General features: G+C 45.4%; 1 protein-coding gene across 2 annotated transcripts in view; it reads left to right on the top strand.

The window, feature by feature from the left end:
* Positions 1–11,706, top strand: part of PREX1 (phosphatidylinositol-3,4,5-trisphosphate dependent Rac exchange factor 1) — a 369,932-nt gene extending 358,226 nt beyond the window's left edge. For both annotated transcript variants that reach the window (XM_068263360.1, XM_068263361.1), the window contains 5 exons: positions 101–158; positions 1,810–1,997; positions 3,590–3,692; positions 4,966–5,033; positions 11,034–11,706. In XM_068263360.1, the coding sequence (XP_068119461.1) occupies positions 101–158; positions 1,810–1,997; positions 3,590–3,692; positions 4,966–5,033; positions 11,034–11,076 (460 nt within the window). In that variant the 3' untranslated portion in view covers positions 11,077–11,706. The remainder of the gene's footprint in view (positions 1–100; positions 159–1,809; positions 1,998–3,589; positions 3,693–4,965; positions 5,034–11,033) is intronic.
* The last annotated feature ends 11,623 nt before the right edge of the window (positions 11,707–23,329 follow it).

The raw sequence follows: 23,329 nt of genomic DNA, 5'->3' as shown, positions 1-23,329 counted from the left end.
GCGGGTGCCTGCGAGATCATCGCCTGATGATTAAGCTAGCTTGTGATTGGGCAGCTTAAGACATATCACATAACTGGTCTTTTTGTTGTTTCTTTTTCAGGGCTTTTTACCTGGAAAGGTCAGCAGACTCCAACACGACAGCAATAAAGATAGACCAGGTAACATGGCTGTATTTATGAATGTGTATTAAAGGGACTCCGAGCTCTGAAAAAAAAGGAAAGTTGTACTCACCAGGGGCTTTTTCCAGCCCAGTGCTGGTCGGGAGGTCCCACGCCGGCGTCCTGGCTCCTCTCCTTCTCCCCGCTCCGGAATGGCTGGCAGGCCGCAGCCCGGGCGACACTCTCCCGAGTGTCGGGCTGCTTCTTCCGCATATGACGCGGATTACGTCACACGCCGGCCGCCTCGCGTCATCGCGGCGGCCGGCGTGAAAGTACTGCGCATGCGCGAACAAAGCGCGCATGCGCAGTACTTTCACGCCGGCCGCCGCGATGACGCGAGGCGGCCGGCATGTGACGTAATCCGCGTCATATGCGGAAGAAGCAGCCCGACACTCGGGAGAGTGTCGCCCGGGCTGCGGCCTGCCAGCCATTCCGGAGCGGGGAGAAGGAGAGGAGCCAGGACGCCGGCGTGGGACCTCCCGACCAGCACTGGGCTGGAAAAAGCCCCTGGTGAGTACAACTTTCCTTTTTTTTCAGAGCTCGGAGTCCCTTTAAGGCGTATTAAGATGTTTGAATAGATAAGTCACTTATTAAAGACAGAAAATCTTATGCAAATCTGTTAAAAACATAGGTCACTTTGATCGATCCACAATCTTTTATTTAAAAGAGAGAGGGATTATTGGGGGGGGGGGGAGGGGGGTGTCTTTAGGTGGTAGCAAAGCATGAATTGCAGCTGCATTTAGCAGCACAAAGCTAGCGGTAGAGATATTCCAACCTGTATTCAGTGAGACTTTCTGATGCAATCTGATGGATATTGAGTGATGTGTGGCAGTAAAGCAATCAAGGTATGTGTGCAATTGTCTTTGTGAAACCAACTTGCAAAAAAACAACCTTCCTCTAATTTTTGTCCTGGTTTGTCATATTACAACTTGGAAGTAAATGGCTTTATGGGGGTTGGCACAAAATGTCTACTGCTTTAAAGGATACCAGAGCTGAAGAACGTATGCCCACTGCTCCCCTCGTTCTTCTTTCTGCCCATTTCTGATTTGGAGGAATACTTTTGCAAGGCACTGTAGCTTTTGTTTATAAATGTGATTTATGAGCTCAGGTACAGTTGACACATTTTTAGTGAACTTTATTACCCACCATCGCCTTACCCAACCACTTAGTGGAGGAGGAGTGACACTTAAACTACTCCGAGCATGTGGAGGCTTTTAATGCAGGATGTAAGTCTTGCGCTCTGGAATCAAGGGGAGGGGGGGAGGTCAATTAGGACATGAGACTCTTGTCATAGAATCTTAAGAGGTTAAACATACTTAGGTTTTGTCTTACTGACTTAGTGCTGCTATTTCTCGATGCGCTCACACCTCTTTCCTGTTGCCTTCCTGTTACCTGTGCGTGGCGTCCTGTTTGGGCCTGTTGCTGCTCCTACCTTGGCTTTGCAGTGAAGGGGCAGTAAGTACAACAGCCCCCAATTTATTGTCCAAAGGATAGTGAGATTTGCCATGGGATAGGTCCTATGGTTTAGCTAACAGAACATATGTAGTGCAGCCTACCGGAAGATATGTCTGCATTAGTGTGGATAGATGTACTTGCACTTTAGGGCGTTGTAACATTGGATGTGTAAATCTTCTGTGTTCTGTCTTTGCAGCTGATTCGACCAATGAATGCGCTGGATGAACTGTGCAGGCTCATGAAATCTTTCATCACCATTAAACAGCCCCAGTCAGAGTACTGTAAGAACAATATGCTGGGAACAGGCCTATTATCCATCTCCTCTGAGCTCTGCTACCGGCTGGGTGCCTGTCAGATCGTCATGTGTGGCACAGGGATGCAAAGGTGAGTGGTGGGATTACTCTTTAAAATTTATACAAAATACAATAATTCTTAGAGAAAAATACCACTCAAAAAAAGCCTAATTTGTAGCAGAACAAAATAATATATAGATCATTTTGGTGTGGTAAGTAGTGATAAAGTTAATGGCTAATGAATGGGAGGAGTGTGCTGCATAAAATTGCTTTGGTTTTTAAGGGCAAAAAAAAATGTGGTTGGGAAGTGATTAACCTGCATCGGTCAGCTTAATCTCTGCTCTCCCTGCACTGCTTGTCATGTGACTGCAGAATGCCAGTAACTGTTCAGCAGCATTAACATGACTCCCCCCCCTTCCCCCCAATCATCCCCTCCAACCCGTAGGTGAGGAGTGTGATGTACAACAAAGGATTTAAAACCTAGTGAAAGATATGATGAATCCTTAACCGCTTGCCGACCGCGTCACGCTAATGGGCGTGGCCGCGGCGGCAGCCCCAGGACCAGCCAATGCCGATTGGCATAAAGTCCTGGGGCAGCAGTTTGCAGGAGATCGTACGCACGGTGCGTGCGCATCTCCTGCTTGGTGGGCGGAGCTGAGACTGTTACATTGCCGTGTATTTACATGTACATCGCTGTGATCAGCAGCAGAGCTGTACTGGGGACAGCCGTGTCACACGGCTGTCCCTCTGGGGGACAAGAGAGCGATCGGCTCTCATAGGCAGAAGCCTATGACAGCCGATCGCCATGATTGGCCGGCTGGGGGGAGGGAGGGATACAATTTAAAGCAACAGTTTTTTTTATTAAAAAGAACAAAAATATTTGTAAAAAAAATAAATAAACATGGGGGGAGTGATCAGACCCCACCAACAGAGAGTTCTGTTGGTGGGGAGAAAAGGGGGGGGGGGTCACTTGTGTGCTGTGTTGTGCGGCCCTGCAGCTTGGCTTTAAAGCTGCAGTGGCCAATTTTACTAAAAATGGCCTAGTCACTAGGGGGGTTTAGCACTGCGGTCTTCAAGAGGTTAAGTGCAACTCCACAGTTGGAACCAAAAATATATAAAATGAACCTCCCCATAAGAGAGAATTGTAATGGAGTGTGCCAGTGAAGTATGGGGTGAGCATCATTACCTAGCTATAGTGTGCCTCTCCTCTGGCTCCCCCCCCCCCCTCCAGGGATAAACCATCTTCCCCAGGAAAACCTACAGCTGTGCCGTGTTTTAAAATTCCCATTGGAAGTCTTGAGATGCACCGTCATCCCTCCTTCATAGCAACAGAATGCATCCCTCTCAACATGTTCACATGGTACTTGGTCCCGGACTGTCACCAAAGGGCAGTCTTCACACACATTCTTACCAGGATTGGTACTATATATACCCATGTTTATCTCATCATGTAACATGTCAGTTCTGTGCGCTTTAAGCTACTTTTTGTTAGGTAGATTCCCATCCCATTGAACCAGAAATGTTCATCTTGGAATAGTGCGACTTGCAGGCAGAGTTCTGTGCGCTGGTGGATGCTATTAGGACTGAGCTGCCGGTCAGATGTATCGGAAGGCAGCCTTTGGTGTTATCATGTTGTAGACTTGCAGGATGACATTAATGCACTGTCAATGTGTGCTGTTACAGGAGCACGCTAAGCATATCCTTGGAGCAAGCCGCCATCTTGGCCCGCAGTCATGGCCTCCTCCCCAAATGCATCATGCAGGCCATGGACATCATGAGGAAACAAGTGAGTGTGACTCCTTCATAAAGTTCATTTTCGTTTGAATAATGAGATCACCTGTCATAAGTTTTGTGTTTTTGTTTTTTGTTTTATCTCAGAGAATAAAAACCCATGCACTGTACACACATTGTATGAACATGGTCTGCACATTTACCCATACACTGTACACACATTGTATGAACATGGTCTGCACATTTACCCATACACTGTACACACATTGTATGAACATGGTCTGCACATTTACCCATACACTGTACCTACACCCATGCATCATATGCTTACATATGCACTGTACACTTGGGTATTGTTAGGGCCGGATTAAACATAAGGCACTGTAGGCATGTGCCTACAGGCGTCTCATGATGGAAAGGTGGCTCAGTCGCCTCCCTGAGCGCCCTCCTTCCCTATGCAGACCCTTATGCAGAATGTAAATGAGAGGTTACTCAGCCTGCTCTCTGCATTCCACTGATGAGATCTCCCTTCAGTCAGGGGCACCTCTAGCTACGTAAAGTGTACCTAAAGCCAACTAAAGAAAGACGCTATTACGGATGGGAACGCGAACAGGGACATGAGTGGCCAGGGTCACGCAAGCACAGTGGCCCGCCGACTCCAAAACTAAGCCGCTTTGGGGGAACAGAGGGTTGTTGAGGACCGGCGTGGGCATAGGACGGCTGCCGGGGGCTGGTAGAAGCCCCAAGTAAGTGAAACTCCTTTTTCTATAGTTGGCTTTAGGTTTCCTTTAATACTGAGATTCCTATAGCTACCTAATGCTTGGGGGCACCTCTAGCTACTTAATACCGAGGGTACTTCTGGCTACCTAATACTAAGGAAGAAGTAACAACTGGGACACTCAGTACGCTTGTGGCGTTTGGGGGTTTGTAGGTTCATGGAGGGCGAGGTCTAAGGTGCCAGGACATCTGTGCCTATAGGCTCCTGTTAGTTAAATCTGGGCCGGCGTATTGTAGCACAGTAGCAAAATGGGTTGGCACCACCTAAATAATAGTAGTAAAAAAGCTCTTTATTGAAACAATAAAAGCAGTAACAATCGCTGTTTGGGATGACTATCCTTTGTCAAACTGTATAGCCATATGGTGTTTTTAATCAATGAAGAATGAAAGTTAAAAAGTAAAATTGGCCAATCCGGATTGGCTGTGCATTCACAGGTTAGTTCAAGCTTTGTGGGCAGATCTTCCCAATAGCTTCTCTCTGTCTCCTGTGTGTTGAGCCTGGAAGCAGACCTATGCTCACCATGGAGTAAATCTGTGTTTTGTCTTCTTAGGGTCCTCGTGTAGAAATCTCTGCAAAGAACTTAAAAGTCCGGGAGCACCCGCTGCAGTCTCCCCCGCGGTGAGTCATTGTGACCTGTGAATCATATTCTAGGGTGTGGATATCATATCTTCAGATCTGTTGCATTCCGAGCTTCTCACAGCCATCACTAACCAACGTTTACAGATATTCTTCTGCACACTTTGGTGAGGCTGTGAAAGCAGAAAGTACTAGATAGCTAGCTGAAAGTTGGGGTAAAGGCTTTTTGTGTGGGAGTTCATATTTAGAGGGTGTGCAGTCTTTTTTTTATACTGAGACAAAGTTATAGTAATGGATATGAATGGGAATACCACCACCACTGGCTTTTCTACCACTCCTTGCACAGAAAGTGTTTGGAAGCTGATTGCCACCATTTTCCCACGTATGCTTTAGAATAAAACAACAGACTTTCCTCATCAATATGTGATATATTTAGAGAGTTTAGCCTGTCTAATTCCCCCTCATCTGTAACTAATCACAACTGTAATTTGATCTGTCAGCTGGCTGACTCGAAAGAGCAGCTAATTTGTAAACACAGGACGTTAACCCTATGTCTGCTTCCATGAAAGCAGGAAGTAGACACACTGCAGATTTAGTGCAGGATTTGTATCAGCTGTAACAAAGACATGTATTTCTCTAAAGCAAGTCTGAAGCGTTTAAAAAAAAAAACATACGTAAGGAGGGGGAACGCTCTGGGTCCTATAGAGCCTTCCCATTCTCCCCACCGTGTCTTTGTTCCCCCACTGGCTCCTCCCTTTGAATCTCCCGGCCTTCGGAAGCACTCGGACTCCCAGAGACCGGCAGCTCTGTATTGCGCATGCACGAGTGGGTGAGAGAGGGCGCTCGCGCATGCGCAATATGGAGCGGCCCGTCTTCGGAAGCTCAACCTAAAGTCAGCCCAACACGGAACAGAGCCGTCTAAGACCCATGTGTCAGATTGGTAACGGGAGCTTGCGGGGTAACATAGGGGCCATAAGGAGATCGGGGAGGCTCCATGTAGGAGCCAGAGCTTCCTCCCTCCTTAGGTGAGTATCTGTTGTTTTGGGGCTTTTTTCCCTTCTTACTCCCTTAAAGGACGACTGTAGTGAGAGGTATATGGAGGCTGCCATATTTATTTCCTTATAAACAATACCAGATGCCTGGCAGCCCAGTTGGTCTTTATGATTGCAGTAGTGTCTGAATCACACCAGAAACAAGCATGCAGCTTATCTTGTCAGGTCTGATAGTAATGTCAGAAACACCTGATCTGCTGCATGCTTGTTCAGGGTCTGCGACTTAAAGTATTAGAGGCAGAGGAACAGGACTGCCAGGGGACTGGTATTGCTTAAAAAGAATTAAATATGACAGCCTCCATATACTTCTAACTAAAGTTGTCCTTTAACCATTTCCGGACCGCAGTGATAGAGATCTACGCCCTGTTTTGATGGGCTCCTGGCTGGCAGGGCGTAGATCTCTATTACCGGCGCCGCCGCTCCCCGCCGCGATCGCGCGCACCGAACCGGCTGCACTTAGCTGTCTTATGACAGCTAAGGCTTCCGGGTATCGGCAGGAGCCGTCACTGATTGGCTCCCTGCCGTGTGATCGCTGTGAGCCAATCACAGCGATCACCCTCCGAAAGGCAACATAGTTGCCGTTCCGCCTCCCTCTCCCTGTCACTGTGGATCTTGTGTGACAGGGAGAGACGCACAGCCTGCAGCCGTGACAGGCTGTGCGATTTTAGTCTAAAAAAAATAAACTTTTTTCCAGCTCTCCCCCCCCATGTATCCCTTGATCCCCTCCCAACCACCTATATATAGATCTATAGCGGTGCTCATAGTTCAGTTAGTAGCTAGTAGAAGGTGAGGTGTTTTTAATTTCATTTCTGCCATTTAGTTGACCCTTGGGCTTTTGGTATGGTTCCCACTAGAACGCTGATTAAAACTAGCATTTTTGCCTGGTTAGAGTAGGACTCACCAGATTGGGGACACTTTGGCGCAGTTGGTGAGCTTAAGCGCGTTAAAGCGTAACCAAGAGCCCCTGTCACTGTTTTCCTGTTGTGTGCTGCAGCCCCTCTGTACTTATATATATATATATATATAGATCTATAGATCTATATATATATATATATATATATTTTACTGGATTGTGATTTTGCGGCAGCAAAGTGGAGCCCGCAACGACCGCAATACGCCGATCGGCGGCGGCTCGTTGCGGACTAGCTGGCCGGGGATCGCACGCTGGATGTGCCCACCCGCGACGTCAACCCGCCAGCCAATTAGCAGCGGCGGCGGGTTGTTAACCCCCGATCTGCCGCATGTAAAGCGGATAATACGCTTTGTAATGTATACAAAGCGTATTATACAGGCTGCCTCCTGCCCTGGTGGTCCCAGTGATTGAGGGACCACCAGGGCAGGTTGCAGCCCTCCTAGTAAGTACCCAAGCACACTGATTCTGCCCCCTGATCGCCCACTGCACCCATCAGACCCCCCCTGCCCACCCCTCAGACACCTGTTTGCACCCAATCACCCCCCTAATCACCCATTAATCACTCCCTGTCACTATCTTAACGCTATTTTTTAGATTAGGTCCTAAACTGCCCCCTGGGGGCTCCTGAACACCCCCCCCCCCCACACACCCTCAGATCCTCCCTAGACCCTCCCCCCTGTGTACTGTATACATCTATTCTTCCCTATAATCACCCACTGATCACCTGTCAATCACCCATCAATAACCCCCTGTCACCACCTGTCACTGCCACCCATCAGATCAGACCCTAACCTGCCTTTTGTGGGCACCTGATCACCCACCCACACCCTCAGATTGCGTGCAGACCCACCCTCAGATCACCTCTGAAAGTGCATTGTTTACATCTGTTCTCCCCTCTAATCATCCACTGATCACCCATCAATCACCCCGTCACCACCTGTCACTGCTACCCATCAGATCAGACACTAATCTGCCCCTTGTGGGCACCCAATTACCCGCCCACACCCTAAATTAGCCCCCCAGACCCCCTCTGATCAACTCGCCAGTGCATTGCTTGCATATATTCTCCTCTGTAATCACCTACTGATCACCTATCAACCACCCCGTCACCCCCTGTCACCACCTGTCACTGCTACCCATCAGATCAGGCCCTAATATGCCCCCTGCGGGCTTCTGATCACCCGGCCAAACCCTCACCCGCCCCACCGCAGTGACAGAAATTTTTTTTCTGATCACTGCTGGTACGACTTAATTGCCATGTCCAGGTCACGATTTGAGAACATTCCTGCACTTCAGTGCCAATACAACCTGTCATCTAAGAAGCCACCCTGCTTATGACCGGTTCCACAAAATTCGGCCCCTCATAGACCACCTGTCATCAAAATTTGCAGATGCTTATACCCCTGAACAGTCATTTTGAGGCATTTGGTTTCCAGACTACTCCTCGTGGTTTTGGGCCCCTAAAATGCCAGGGCAGTATAGGAACCCCACAAGTAACCCCATTTTAGAAAGAAGACACCCCAAGGTTTTCCGTTAGGTGTATGACGAGTTCATAGAAGATTTTATTTTTTGTCAAAAGTTAGCGGAAATTGATTTGTATTGTTTTTTTTCACAAAGTGTCATTTTCCACTAACTTGTGACAAAAAATAAAATCTTCTATGAACTCACCATACACCTAACGGAATACCTTGGGGTGTCTTCTTTCTAAAATGGGGTCACTTGTGGGGTTTCTATACTGCCCTGGCATTTTAGGGGCCCTAAACCATGAGGAGTAGTCTAGAAACCAAATGCCTCAAAATGACCTGTGAATAGGACGTTGGGCCCCATAGCGCACCTAGGCTGCAAAAAAGTGTCACACATGTGGTATCGCCGTACTCAGGAGAAGTAGTATAATGTGTTTTGGGGTGTATTTTTACACATACCCATGCTGGGTGGGAGAAATATCTCTGTAAATGGACAATTGTGTGTAAAAAAAATCAAAAGAAATCTCATTTACAGAGATATTTCTCCCACCCATCATGGGTATGTGTAAAAATACACCCCAAAACACATTATACTATTTCTCCTGAGTAAGGCGATACCACATGTGTGACATTTCTTTTGCAGCCTAGGTGCGCTAAGGGGCCCAAAGTCCTATGAGCACCTTTAGGCTTTACAGGGGTGCTTACAATTTAGCACCCCTCAAAATGCCAGGACAGTAAACACACCCCACAAATGACCCCATTTTGGAAACTAGACACTTCAAGGTATTCAGAGAGGGGCATGGTGAGTCCGTGGCAGATTTCATTTTTTTTTTGTCACCAGTTAGCAGAAATGGAAACTTTTTTTTATTTATTTTTTTTGTCACAAAGTGTCATTTTCCACTAACTTGTGAAAAAAGATAAAATCTTCTATGAACTCACCATGCCTCTTAGTGAATACTTTGGGGTGTCTTCTTTCCAAAATGGGGTCATTTGGGGGGTATTTATACTATCCTGGAATTCTAGCACCTCATGAAACCTGACAGGTGCTCAGAAATGAGAGAGATGCTTCAAAATGGGAAAATTCAATTTTTGCACCATAGTTTGTAAACGCTATAACTTTTACCCAAACCAATAAATATACACTGAATAGGTTTTTTTTTTATCAAAAACATGTTTGTCCACATTTTTCGCGCTGCATGTATACAGAAATTTTACTTTATTTGAAAAATGTCAGCACAGAAAGTTAAAAAAATCATTTTTTTGCCAAAATTCATGTCTTTTTTGATGAATAGAATAAAAAGTAAAAATCGCAGCAGCAATCAAATAGCACCAAAAGAAAGCTGTATTAGTGACAAGAAAAGGTGGTAAAATTCATTTAGATGGTAGCTTGTATGACTGGGCAATAAACCATTTAAGCTGCAGTGGTCTGAATGGAAAAAAGGCTCTGGTCCTTAAAGAGAACCTGTACTGAGTAAAATTATTTAAAATAAACACATGAGGTACCTTCAAATGAACATTACATAGTCACCTTGCCATCAGTTCCTCTCAGAAGCTCACCATTTTCTTCTTACAGTGATCCCTTCCAGTTCTGACAACATTTTGTCAGAACTGAAATATATCAGTTGCTGTCAGTTATATATCAGTTGCTGTCAGTTACAGCTGAGAGGAGAACTGATGTGTCCATGTTTCCCTATGGCTCAAGTGGGCGATGTTACAGTTTAACAGTGTGCTGACCAGGAAGCTGTTAGAGGGTAATAGCCATTTTCAAAATGGAGGACAGAGAATTCCCTTGATCACAGTGGACAAACAGGATGCAGGACAGGAAAAATAGATTGAGGAGTAGACTACACAGGAGGTAAATATGACTTGTGTATGTTTATTTTGCATTTTAATGTTCAGTTCAGGTTTTCTTTAAGGGGTGAAAAGACTGCGGTCCTTAAGTGGTTAAAGTTTGTTATGCTATTGCTTTTAGATCAGAGAGTAAATTCTGAGTTAAAGGGGCACTGCAGTGAAAAACTGTAAAATTTAAAATATGTGCAAACATATACAAATAAGAAGTACATTTTTTCCAGAGTAAAATGAGCCATAAATTGCTTTTCTCCTATGTTGCTGTCACTTACAGTAGGTAGTAGAAATCTGACAGAAGTGACAGGTTTTGAACTAGTCCATCTCTTCATAGGGCATTCTCAGGGATATATTTATTTTCAAAAGCACTTAGTGAATGTTAGTTGCTCTGTCCAACTGCCAAAAAACTGTGTAGGGAGCAGGGAGGCTGGCCAGCATCATTGTTTAAATCCTTTTTAGGGAATATCTTTATAAAGAATAAAAGCCTTGCTGAGAATCCCCTATGAAGAGATGTACTAGTCCAAAACCTGTCACTTCTGTCAGCTTTCTACTGCCTACTGTAAGTGACAGCATTATAGGAGAAAAGTCATTTACGGCTCATTTTACTCGAAAAAATGTACTTCTTCTTTGTATATATTTGCACATATTTTACAGTTTTTTGCTGTAGTGCCCCTTTATGTTAAGGTCCACATTAAAGACTGGCTTTTTGTTCCAGGACTGAGTAGAATACAAGCCTGTTCCTCACACCTCTCATGCTCTGTTCCCACAGGATCTTCAGATTGTGTGTCCCACCAGTAGATGGAGACCTGTGACCACATAGGAGCCATCTGTCCATGATGAGACCCCCAAAGTGGAGTGGTGGCTTCAGACTGGAGGGTCCTGTTCCGGCTGTTACTTTCTGCAGATGGATAAAGCACAAAGACTGCGCACATTTCTGGGGTTCTGTTTGCCCTGTGCCTGTTCCATGGATGAACTAGGAGCAGTGCAGTTGTGCCACACACTGGAGGCCTGCGGGTAAAACTGAGCGGTCAGGCTAAGGCAGATTGTGATTGGTTGCTGAGGTCAGCTGATTGTACAGCCACTTGTACCGTCTCCTGTGACATTCTCGCACTTTCTCCATCGGCAACAAAAACATTCACTCTTTCAGATGGGTATTTATTACAAGTCTTTATTCTGATTCAGAGTGGAGTGGCCTTTCTCCACCAACCTCAACGGTCCACTTTTATGCTCAAAGATTCCGTGCTTAAACTTCTTACTTTTGCTTTTATTTCAAATTTTAACCTTGTTTTATAAGTGGAAATCTACTTTTATAACTAAAGATGCTTCAGATTCATCGTTTTATTCCAGCTCCTCCTGCCATGTACTTAATGGAATGGAATACGGACACCCTTTACCCAGAATCCTCTGCTCTAACCAAGGATTAAAGATCTTTTTATGAATAATGTAGGACCAAGTCTCTATAAATTATACTGATGTTCATAGTTTATGAAAATAACTTTAACCTCATGTTTATATTTAAATCCCTTTTTTCCGATGCCACCCGTGGCTTTTGCTTGTAGTGGTAGGAGAGTAGGAAGTTGACATGTTGTAAATAGATGGGATGTTTTGTATTGTGATAATCTGCGCCAGTATCAGTATTATGAATGTACACAGGCTGTGGAAGCTTGCAGGAGGCAATAAGGAACCACAAAACGTTTTGCGGGTTGAAACCTTTTTTCAGGGTGTGGTCAATGTGGTTTCTGGGCAGAGTTTCTAAAGTCCAGAGCCCTCAGTAAAGTTCTGCCTGATCTCTTCTTCAGGCTTCTTTCATCAATACAAAAAATTGTTTATCTTTTGGTGTTTTTCCTGTTTTGTGGGAAAGTGTTGTGCACAGTGCTTTCCCACATCTAGGCGTGTCTTAAAGTTGAACAGAAAGCCCTTTTCTGTTCATGGCTCATTTAGAACCATATGTTCCCTTGTTTTCTTATACCAGGTGACAACAAACACACTGTTGTCTAGACTTAAAGAGAAACCGTAACCAAGAATTGCACTTCATCCCAATCAGTAGCTGATACCCCCTTTCACATGAGAAATTTTTACCTTTTCTCAAACGGATCATCAGGTGGGCTCTGTATGGCTGATTTTGTGGTGAAACCCCTCCCACAGGAAACTGTGAGGACCATGGTCCTGGCAGTTACCTGTCTGTGAACCTTGTTGCATTGTGGGAAATAGCGGTTTACAGCTGTTTCCAACTGCCAACAAAGCAAGCAGCAGCTACTTTCAGTGACATCACTTGCCAGCAGTAAAAATGTCACCATGTGATAAATGTCAGAATGTAAATCGGGAAGAAGAAAGCTTTTACAATGGGCAAACACTGACTAAATCATTAGTAATAATTATTGTAAAAATGAAGCACTTTTTTATTACATTATTTTCACTGGAGTTACTCTTTAAAGCAGAATGTAATACTGTACATTACATTACATTTTGGCATAAAATACATTTAAAACTTGAGTCCCAACTTTTGTAGAGTTATCCTACCTGCCTTTAACCCCAAAAAATGTCATCTTTGTGCAAATCAATTTTCCCGCCGTCACAGAAGCTAGTAGTAAAAGCAGCCATCTTGCATAATAATGTAGTATCCAGCTCAGTCGTGCCAGGGTTCTGTCTGGGAAAAGCTACTTGTCCCCATTAAAATAGCAGATGGTGTAAACAGAGGCCCTTTGAAAGTTCTCCTTGCATTATACCAGAGGCTGATTTTTAAGGTCTGAAAATACTCTATAACTGATCAAAAAAACCTAGACTGGATTTATTTAAAATTTTATACAGTTTTTTCAGGATTTTGCAACCCTTGTCTGGGTCATATCTGAGTATAGCGATGACTGCTGAAAGGTTAGTGAGTGAGTGTGCCGCATCCACATCAAGAATTTTATAATAAATCATAAACTGCCTTAATTTACTTAATAAAACAAACCTTCCAGCTTAATGATACAAACCTTCCAGCAACCCCCGCTTTGTTTTCATATGACCCGGGAGAGGCTGCAAGCTTTTGCCACATTGTAGCAGATGCTGGGTAAATAATGTATACCAGGATTGGTGGATGACATATTTTCCACTGATCTCCACCCCTTAGTAAATCTGACCCTGAAAGTGTTCCAAAAATGGATCCTTTTTTTTTGCCATCTGTGTCCCTGCTGGAGAGATTTACTCACTTCCTTTCAGTACAGGAAGTGCAGGAAATTCTCACGAATGGGGACACAGGTAGCAATAAAAACCCAAAGCAGCTGTAACACATTTCCACATTGTCCCAAACCTAATATGAGAATGTTTCCTGCAGCTGGTATATAATGTGCTTACAGGGGACTTTAAGGTTACTTTAATGACTTAATCTTTTAAGAAAAACTTCACTTTGCAATATAGAAAGAGCAGCGTAACGATAATAATGTGAGAAATGTTTTCAGCCTCCTTACAGACAAAATTCCAGCTCTGGTGGTGACATCCCTGTGCGGTTTCCATTGCTTAATGGTGCCTCTGTCCGGGTTGAAGGTTTGCTCTGCAGATGGATTGTCATGGTGACATCTCTAATATACAAAACAATAGAGCTATATAAAACAATCCATGGACATGGAAATGCACTAAACCCAACAATCAAAAAAGAGTTCCGTAACTCAAAATATAGCACAGACACTTACTACTAGTATGCAAAAATAGTCAATATTTATTGAAAGACATCCATAGAATATAAAAACAGAGACTGTCACCAAAACAGCTCTCCAATCAATCACAGTAGTTTGTGGGAGCTGCAATAAAGACAGTGGTGCCAGGCCCGTGCTGTGGTACGAGGCCCGTGCTGTGTCAGGTCTGTGCTGTGGTGCCAGGCCCGTGCTGTGCCAGGTCAGGCCTGTGCTGTGGTGCGAGGCCTGTGCTGTGTCAGGCCAGGCCCATGCTGTGGTGCGAGGCCTGTGCTGTGTCAGGTCGGGCCTGTGCTGTGTCAGGTCTGTGCTGTGGTGCCAGGCCCGTGCTGTGCCAGGTCAGGCCTGTGCTGTGGTGCGAGGCCTGTGCTGTGTCAGGTCGGGCCTGTGCTGTGTCAGGTCGGGCCTGTGCTGTGTCAGGTCGGGCCTGTGCTGTGTCAGGTCAGGCCTGTGCTGTGGTGCCAGGCCCGTGCTGTGGTGCGAGGCCTGTGCTGTGCCAGGTCAGGCCTGTGCTGTGGTGCGAGGCCTGTGCTGTGTCAGGCCAGGCCCGTGCTGTGGTGCGAGGCCTGTGCTGTGTCAGGTCGGGCCTGTGCTGTGTCAGGTCTGTGCTGTGGTGCCAGGCCCGTGCTGTGCCAGGTCAGGCCTGTGCTGTGGTGCGAGGCCTGTGCTGTGTCAGGTCGGGCCTGTGCTGTGTCAGGTCGGGCCTGTGCTGTGTCAGGTCGGGCCTGTGCTGTGTCAGGTCAGGCCTGTGCTGTGGTGCCAGGCCCGTGCTGTGGTGCGAGGCCTGTGCTGTGCCAGGTCAGGCCTGTGCTGTGGTGCGAGGCCTGTGCTGTGTCAGGCCAGGCCCGTGCTGTGGTGCGAGGCCTGTGCTGTGTCAGGTCGGGCCTGTGCTGTGTCAGGTCGGGCCTGGCACCACAGCACGGAGGTTCTTTTACGTTCCTTAGTAGTAAGCAGCTCACTATTATTTGTCTTTATTGCCGCTCCCACAAACTACTGTGATTGATTGGAGACTGACACTCAGGAGAGGCATAATACTGGCTGTGCAACTCACTTTAGGACAGGTTATTACAGATACGGCAGTATCCATTTTTGATTCCCTGATTCATGATATAAGCCTGTTTGCTGTTTTGGTGACAGTCTCTGTTTTTATATTTTATGAACGTCTTTCAATAAATATTGACTATTTTTGCATAATAGCAGTATGTGTCTGTGCTATATTTTGAGTCATGGAACTCTTCTTTGATTGTTGTGGTGACATCTCTATGCGGTTTCCATTGCTTGATGGTGCTTCTGTCCGGGGAAGAGGGTTTGCTCTGCACGCCTTATGTGTAGCCAAGATGATCAGGCACATGTGGTTAATACCCCCATCAGCATCAGTCTGACAAGTAAGCATTGTAATGAGTGAATATGATGGCGGTGCACATAAAGGAGCTGGAGCAGTTGTAACTGTGCACACCGCTCACCACTGTGATCTGTCTTATTGTCGGGCCTTGAGGAAGAGGCCCTTAGTGGTCTTGAAACACTGGTGTACTTAAAGGAATCAGGCAAAAGTAGCAAAATTATCTTTACCTTCCCGGGCTTCCTCCAGCCCCTGGCAGCCGACAGGTCCCTCGCCGCAGCTCCCGCGGTCCCTTCTGTTGCGGATGCCGACCTCGACACTGAGCCTGCACGAGCACCGATGGCAATAATGCTCATGTTGTCTGGAGCGTTCTGCACAGGTGCAGTAGTTCTGTGTCTGCGCAGAATACTCCAGACAACGTGTGCAAGATTGACAGCGGTGCTCGCGCAAGCTCAGTGGATGCCGACCTGGCGAGGCTGGCATCTGCAGCGGAGGGGAACCAGCGACACCGGAGCTGTGGCGAGGGACATGTCGGCTGCCAGGGGCAGGAGGAAGCCCCTCGTAAGGAAAGCTCATTTTGTTACTTTTGCCTGATGATTCCTTTAAGTAATGTCCGTTACATTACACAGTGTACATTGGAGACGTTAGGACATCTGGCGGAGCTCTTCTCTCAACATTCTCTGGTTTTGGATATGCCAAGTTTATTCTTTTATTTTGAGAAAACATTTGGGTCCTTTTTATAAAAGGCCAAAGTTGTTGTTTTACTAATTTTTTTTTTAATTTTTTTAAACTAATTTAATTAACTAATTTGCCCACCTATGCCTAGATTAATATATGCTGTAGAGGGCGCTCTCTCCCAGAGCTGAGCAATGATCCAGGAAAGAGAGGGGGACAGCAGATAAGATTAGGCTGGAATAACACTGGAACAGAAATATCTGTACTCTGTGCTGCCCCATCTATAGGTGGCCACACACCACACCATGTTTATATTTCTTGTCAATTCCAGAACTACAATCCATTCATCTGATTTGATTGTAACTTTGTGTTACACATGTTACATTTTTAACCAATTATGAAAATAAATGATTGAAAACTCTGAATAAATTGCTTGGGTCCTTTAATCAAGAATTTGACAATCTGTCCTACACCATTCAATCTTTATAAAGATTGATCAGAAAAATGCCCTATTCCCAATCATTTTTAATATAAAAAAAAAAAAGAAATTCAATCAATCGAATAAGAAACAAGAAAAGCTTTTGCTTTCTCTGTACAACTGTCCAGGGAATGCAGGTAAATGGAAGCATTGCTTGTAGTTAGTAAAACTCATGAGAAGTACATCGTCAGTTTGATCAGCCTCAGTGATACCAGATCCTGATGTCTTGTCCATGCAACCTACAGCTATGCCTCATAATGATAATCAGTAATAGTGTTACTCATACAGGGTATGCATTCTGGAATTACTGGAAGGTTTCAGATTGGCACTAGCTTGTGGCCTTATGCTTTAGGCTTGTCCTCCTAGTCTCCCCTCACAATGCACACAGCAGACACCTCACCGAATCCTCTGGTGGCTGTAAAGCGGCCATATTCAGGAATCCCAGCAGCCTTTGGTGTTGAGGAATGTGGTTTTGCTTTTCCGCCCACCAGTAGGATGGCCTTAAAATGCCCAGACATGCCCCCCACACCACCACTAACACCTTTACGAATTAGCAATAAAAAGGCAAAAGTGACCTTATGACATCCATCATCAGATGTTCCTGACATCTCACATACCCCATATGCATGGATTTTACAATGAAACGGCAGCTTTGTAAACGGAAGTAGGAAAACACATTGGAAGGGTTTTACAGATAATCTTTCCCGCCTCAGTTCTGATTGGCTAATCAAGTGCAGTGGCTGAAATGGAGAGCCTTGTGGGAGGGTCCTGCTCCTGTCAGCACATGGCTAATCATTGTGTTCTTGATGTATGAGGAACATGGAGGCTGCCGTATATAATTTTAAACAATTGCCTGGCTGTGGTGCTGATCCTCTTCCTCTAATGCCTGGTACATACCATGCAATTTCCCGTCAGATAGACACGTCGAATTGATTACTTCAGACAGGTCTGATCTGATTTCCAGTCGTTTTCTGATAGATTTTGTATAGAAGTTATCGGAAAATCGATCGGAAATCAGATCAGACCTGTTGAAATTATAGATTCGACCCGTCTGACAGGAAATTGCATGGTCTGTACCAGGCATAATGTTTATTAGCCGTAACACCTGAACAAGCATGTAGACTAGATGTTTGAATTCAATTTGAACCACACACCTGAAACATGCATGTGGCAATTGCAGTCAAACAAAAGGCAAACACCTGATCTGCATTTGCCTATTCAGGGACAATGGCTAAAAGTAATAAAGGCAGAGGATTGACATGACAGCCAGTCAATTTGCATAAGAAATAAATATGGCAGCCTCCATATCCCTCTCACTTCAGTTGTCCTGTAAAAAAAGAATGCCTCCCCTCAGCCTTGTAAGAGGGGATTGCCTGCAAGACTTAGTTCTGCTCAGACATCAGGAAAACTCTGAGCCTATTAAAGAAGGAGGGAGACAACAATGTGGGGGGAATCTGTCTGCAGAATGAATAGTATCACCATGGTTACAAGGTGAAGAGATGTGAGGTTTGGAGCCAAATGTAAATGTTACTCTTATAATAATGATTCCTAATAGCTTGTGAAGCAGCAGTTATACTGTATATGGAACATCAAGTTTTCTTCTCTTTAATAAGACTGGGTCTTTCTTTTTATAGCGGCTGCAACAAAGGATATTGCCTGATAGCTGTATATGAGAATCGGCTGTGATTACCCCCTTATATCCGTCATTGTCACTCCATCTCGCTCTGATGTGCACATTTCTCCTGATAACACCATTCATATAATGGATATAATTCAATGCTAATTATATGGTTATGGCCTAAATCGGGATGCCACTAAAGGTGCGTACACACGCACGACAGCAGCCAACGATGGGTCCGTCAGCACCTCCCGCTGGGCGGGTCTTCAGCAGACTGTAGAGCGTGTGTACGCACTGTCGGCCGACTGATAAGGCTGTTCCTGAACGATCCGCCAGGCAGATCCGCCAGGCGGATCGTTCAGGAACAGCCTTATCAGTCCGCCGACAGTGCGTACACACGCTCTACAGTCTGCTGAAGACCCGCCCAGCGGGAGGTGCTGACGGACCCATCGTTGGCTGCTGTCGTGCGTGTGTACGCACCTTAACCACCCTGGCGTTCTGATTAAATCGCCAGGGTGGCTGCGGGAGGGTTTTTTTCAAATAAAAAAAAAACTATTTCATGCAGCCAACTGAAAGTTGGCTGCATGAAAGCCCACTAGAGGGCGCTCCGGAGGCGATCTTCCGATCGCCTCCGGCGCCCAGAATAAACAAGGAAGGCCGCAATGAGCGGCCTTCCTTGTTTTGCTTATATCGTCGCCATAGCGACGAGCGGAGTGACGTCATCGACGTCAGCCGACGTCCTGACGTCAGCCGCCTCCGATCCAGCCCTTAGCGCTGGCCGGAACTTTTTGTTCCGGCTGCGCAGGGCTCAGGCGGCTAGGGGGGCCCTCTTTCGCCGCTGCTCGCGGCGAATCGCCGCAGAGCGGCGGCGATCAGGCAGCACACGCGGCTGGCAAAGTGCCGGCTGCGTGTGCTGCTTTTTATTTGATTAAAATCGGCCCAGCAGGGCCTGAGCGGCGACCTCCGGCGGTGTTGGACGAGCTCAGCTCGTCCAGACCGCTCAGGTGGTTAAGGGACTACAAATCCTAGCATGCCCTGCCTATCCAGCTTCCTCATCTATTAGCATTATGGGTGCTGGTGAGTCCATTGTCCATCCTAGACGGGATGAGGTGACCCCTCTCCCTGGTAAGGCCATAATACACTGCAGAGGCCAGTAACTGCTGTATACAGGCCACCCCTGCTAACCATAGCTAGGACCAGTCTCCCCACATATCAGAGCCGCTGTGTAACTTACAAGCACGCTATAGGGGCATTTACCTCAGACCAGTCTCCCCACATATTAGAGCCGCTATGTAACTTACAAGCACGCTATAGGGGCATTTACCTCAGACCAGTCTCCCCACATATCAGAGCCGCTGTGTAACTTACAAGCACGCTATAGGGGCATTTACCTCAGACCAGTCTCCCCACATATCAGAGCCGCTATGTAACTTACAAGCACGCTATAGGGGCATTTACCTCAGACCAGTCTCCCCACATATTAGAGCCGCTGTGTAACTTACAAGCACGCTATAGGGGCATTTACCTCAGACCAGTCTCCCCACATATTAGAGCCGCTGTGTAACTTACAAGCACGCTATAGGGGCATTTACCTCAGACCAGTCTCCCCACATATCAGAGCCGCTATGTAACTTACAAGCACGCTATAGGGGCATTTACCTCAGACCAGTCTCCCCACATATCAGAGCCGCTATGTAACTTACAAGCACGCTATAGGGGCATTTACCTCAGACCAGTCTCCCCACATATCAGAGCCGCTGTGTAACTTACAAGCACGCTGTAGGGGTATTTGCTCACTGTTTATAATAGAAGACAGTAAGTTAAGTTGTCTTTTTATTAAACTGGTGTTTGGGTAGGACCGGACTGTGTACATACTTCATGTCAATGTCATTTCACAATGTGTACCGAATAAACTATTTGGAATAAAATGAGCTGGTGGTTTATTTTGTCCTTCTATAGAACAATACTGATAAAAAGCTGTGTCCTCTATAATTTCTATGCAACTGTTACAGGTGCACCTTGTTTTTCATAAGGTCGTTTGGTTTCACTCCTTTAGGAATGCAATAAACACTGGTTCACATGACAATCGGGGTCCTGGACTCCCTAAACCACCATGTGATACCCAGAGGGAGGTACAGGTGAGCCCTGGAACTCTCACCTCCAGGGGAATTGCCTCTAAACTGAATGCTGACTGCAAAACACAAAAACAAATGCACATTCCCAGCTAGCACATTCCTGCCTTTATCTGATCAGCAGGCAGCTTATCAGCCAATCAGGTGCAATGGTATACACCCTTTATCTGCTGTATCAAATCTAGCAGGAATTGCATAAATTTAGCAGAATCCAGGTGGGAGGCTTCGGTCGGAAATAATCATAGATTGTCACTAGCAGGGACAACCCCTACTTTGGTCCCTTCCAGAACCAATCACCCATCAACCACATCCTGGAAGCTGCAAAAAGAGAAATTTAAAACCAAACCGCATTTGTTTTTTGTGTTTTGCAGTCAGCATTCAGTTTAGAGGCAGTGTGGGTGATTCCCCTGAAGGTGAGAATTCCAGGGCTCACCTGTGTCTCCCTCTAGGTATTGCATGGAGGTTTAGGGGTCCCCACCTGTGGCAGAGTCCGATACCCCTGACTGTGGTGTGAACCAGTGTTTGTTTTTAAATTTCTCTTTTTGCAGCTTCCAGGATGCGGTTGATAGGTGAGTGGTGGTGGGGGGGGGGGGGGGGTAGTAAGTAGGGGTTGTACCTGCACACGGTGTCCCTGCTAAGGTGGGTACACACATCAGACAAAAGTATTTGGAAAATGAGAGATCACAGACCTATTTTACCCCCTTTCATGTAGTATGAGAGCCATACTCTACACAGTCTATTCTATTGAGCCGAGCTCCCCATCTATAAAAATCTTTGCAAGATGCTGCACAAAAAGATGCTGTACACATGCAAAAGATCAGTATCTGCAAAAGATCTGTTACTGCAAAATGCGTTCATAGTCTATGATATCTGCAGATCCTCATACACACCTTGTTTACATGACAATCATCTGCAGATCAGATCCACCAGGATGGATCTTTGGATATGCAGATGAAGTCTGTTAAACAAGGTGTGTATGAGGATCTGCAGATATCATAGACCATGAATGCATTTTACAGGAACTGATCTGTTGCATGTGTACCGCATCTTGCAAAGATTTTTATCTGATGGGGAGTGCAGCTCCATAGAAAAGACTGTGTAGAGTATGGCTCTCATACTACATGGAAGGGGGTAAAATTGCTCTGTGATCTTTCATTTTCCAAAGACTTTTATCTGATGTGTGTACCCACCTCTAGTGACATCATCTATGATTATTTCCGACCGAAGCCTCCCACCTGAATGCTGTTAAATTTATGCAGTTCCTGCTAGATTTGATAAGGCAGACAAAGGGTGTATACCATTGCACCTGATTGGCTGACAGGTTGCCTGCTGATAAGATAAAGGTAGGAATGTGCTAGCTGGTAGTGTGCATGTGTTTAGAAGTGAGCGTGATATGGAGGCTGCCATATTTGTTTCCTTTTAAACAATGCCAGTTGCCTGGCAGCCCTGCTGGTCTATTAGGCTGCAGTAGTATCTGAATCACACCAGAAACAAGCATGCAGCTAATCTTGTCAGATCCGACAATAATGTCAGAAACACCTGATCTGCTGCATGCTTGTTCAAGGTCTATGAGCCCATTCACACTTGAAATCGGCAAAACAGTATACCGTTTTGCGTGGGGTGATTTTACTGCGATTAGCGTGTTAAAATCACTGTACACTCCCGCGATTCCCGACGATCGTTACCAGTGCTTTTTTAAGCACTGTACCCTGAACGCTCCAGAAACACGGCAAAATGCTGCATGCAGCATATTTGTGATTGCCACTAATCGTGAAACGCCCGCAATCGGCAGCAATGATATCACTGCCATATAGTTACCATTGTATTAGCGCTTTAAAAACTGCTAGCGGTTTGGCGATTAGCGGTAATCACCTGCTAATCACCATAGTGTGAATAGGCCCTCTGGCTAAAAGTATTAGAGGCAGAGGATCAGCGGGACAGCCAAGCAATTGGTATTGCTTAAAAGGAAATAAATATGGCAGCCTCCATATACCTCTTGCTTCAGTTGTCCTATAAGCCTCGTACACACATCTAGTTTTGATTGGCCAATGATTCGCCAATTTTAAGATAGGTGCTATTAGGCCTACAAAGATAAATAAACAATCCTTTCTTTAAAAATGTATGGTTTAAAATTGATTTAAACATTTTTTTCTTGAAATTTGCACTATTTGCATATTTAGGCGCTATTTACGCGGTTTTACGCGTTTTCTGCGCGTTTAGCGATTTTTGGGTGTTTTCGCGCGTTTAAGTGGCGTTTGACGCGTTTTTTACGCGTTATTATGCGTAAAACCTCATTGGGTTGCACTCACGTGTATTTTTATGCATATTCTTGCGTAAAGATACTGAATGACTATTAAAGTGTAGAGATGCACATATTTAACCTTTTAAGAACTAAATAGCAACAAGTATACTAAACTCAGCAATCATCTTAAGAGATACTAGCCATTGATTTATAAGGGAAAGTTATTATACACTGTTTATGTATAACTGAAACTGAATGTATATTTGAAAAATCAACAGTATATTTCTCATTGGACTGCTGTAATGTAAAAAGTAAGTTTATTTTTATATTGTTTTAATATGTCTTGGCATATTGTTAAACTTTTTTTGGAAATTCCAATAAAAAATACTGAAAATGATTTGCCAATTTTCCTGCCTCCATGCAGTGTGAAGGCCAACAGACTGTGAATGCCATGAACAGAGTGTGTAGATAAGCTCTCATACTACATGGAGGACTGGAGGTGGTATAACTGGCCAATCAAAACTGGATGTGTGTACACATGCTAATGCCTGGTACACACAAAGCAATTCCTCATCAGATCGATGTATTGAATCAATAATTTCTGACCTGTCCAATCTGCTCCTGATTGAGAATGGGATTGATTTTGTATAGTAGTGATCTGAAAATGTAACCCGTTTTCGGGACATATCAGAAATTATGGATTAGCGTGCACCAGGCATGTGGGAGGGATCTTCCCGCGCTGTATGTGCATTTGCCTGTGTCTTGCATGCTTTCTTGATTACAGAATCTTTATTTCAATGCTACGCAGATTAGCAGATGCCTCCTGAAAAGGCAGCGGCCCCCAGAAGATCATTACGCGTTGTCGCATAGGAATTTACATTGTGGCAAATCACTGCTGAACTGCACGTGT

The sequence above is a fragment of the Hyperolius riggenbachi genome, chromosome 12 (assembly GCF_040937935.1).
Source record: "Hyperolius riggenbachi isolate aHypRig1 chromosome 12, aHypRig1.pri, whole genome shotgun sequence".
NCBI lineage: Eukaryota > Metazoa > Chordata > Amphibia > Anura > Hyperoliidae > Hyperolius > Hyperolius riggenbachi.
Note: the sequence above shows the minus strand (reverse complement) of the source record. Positions and strands in the feature narration are given on the sequence as shown.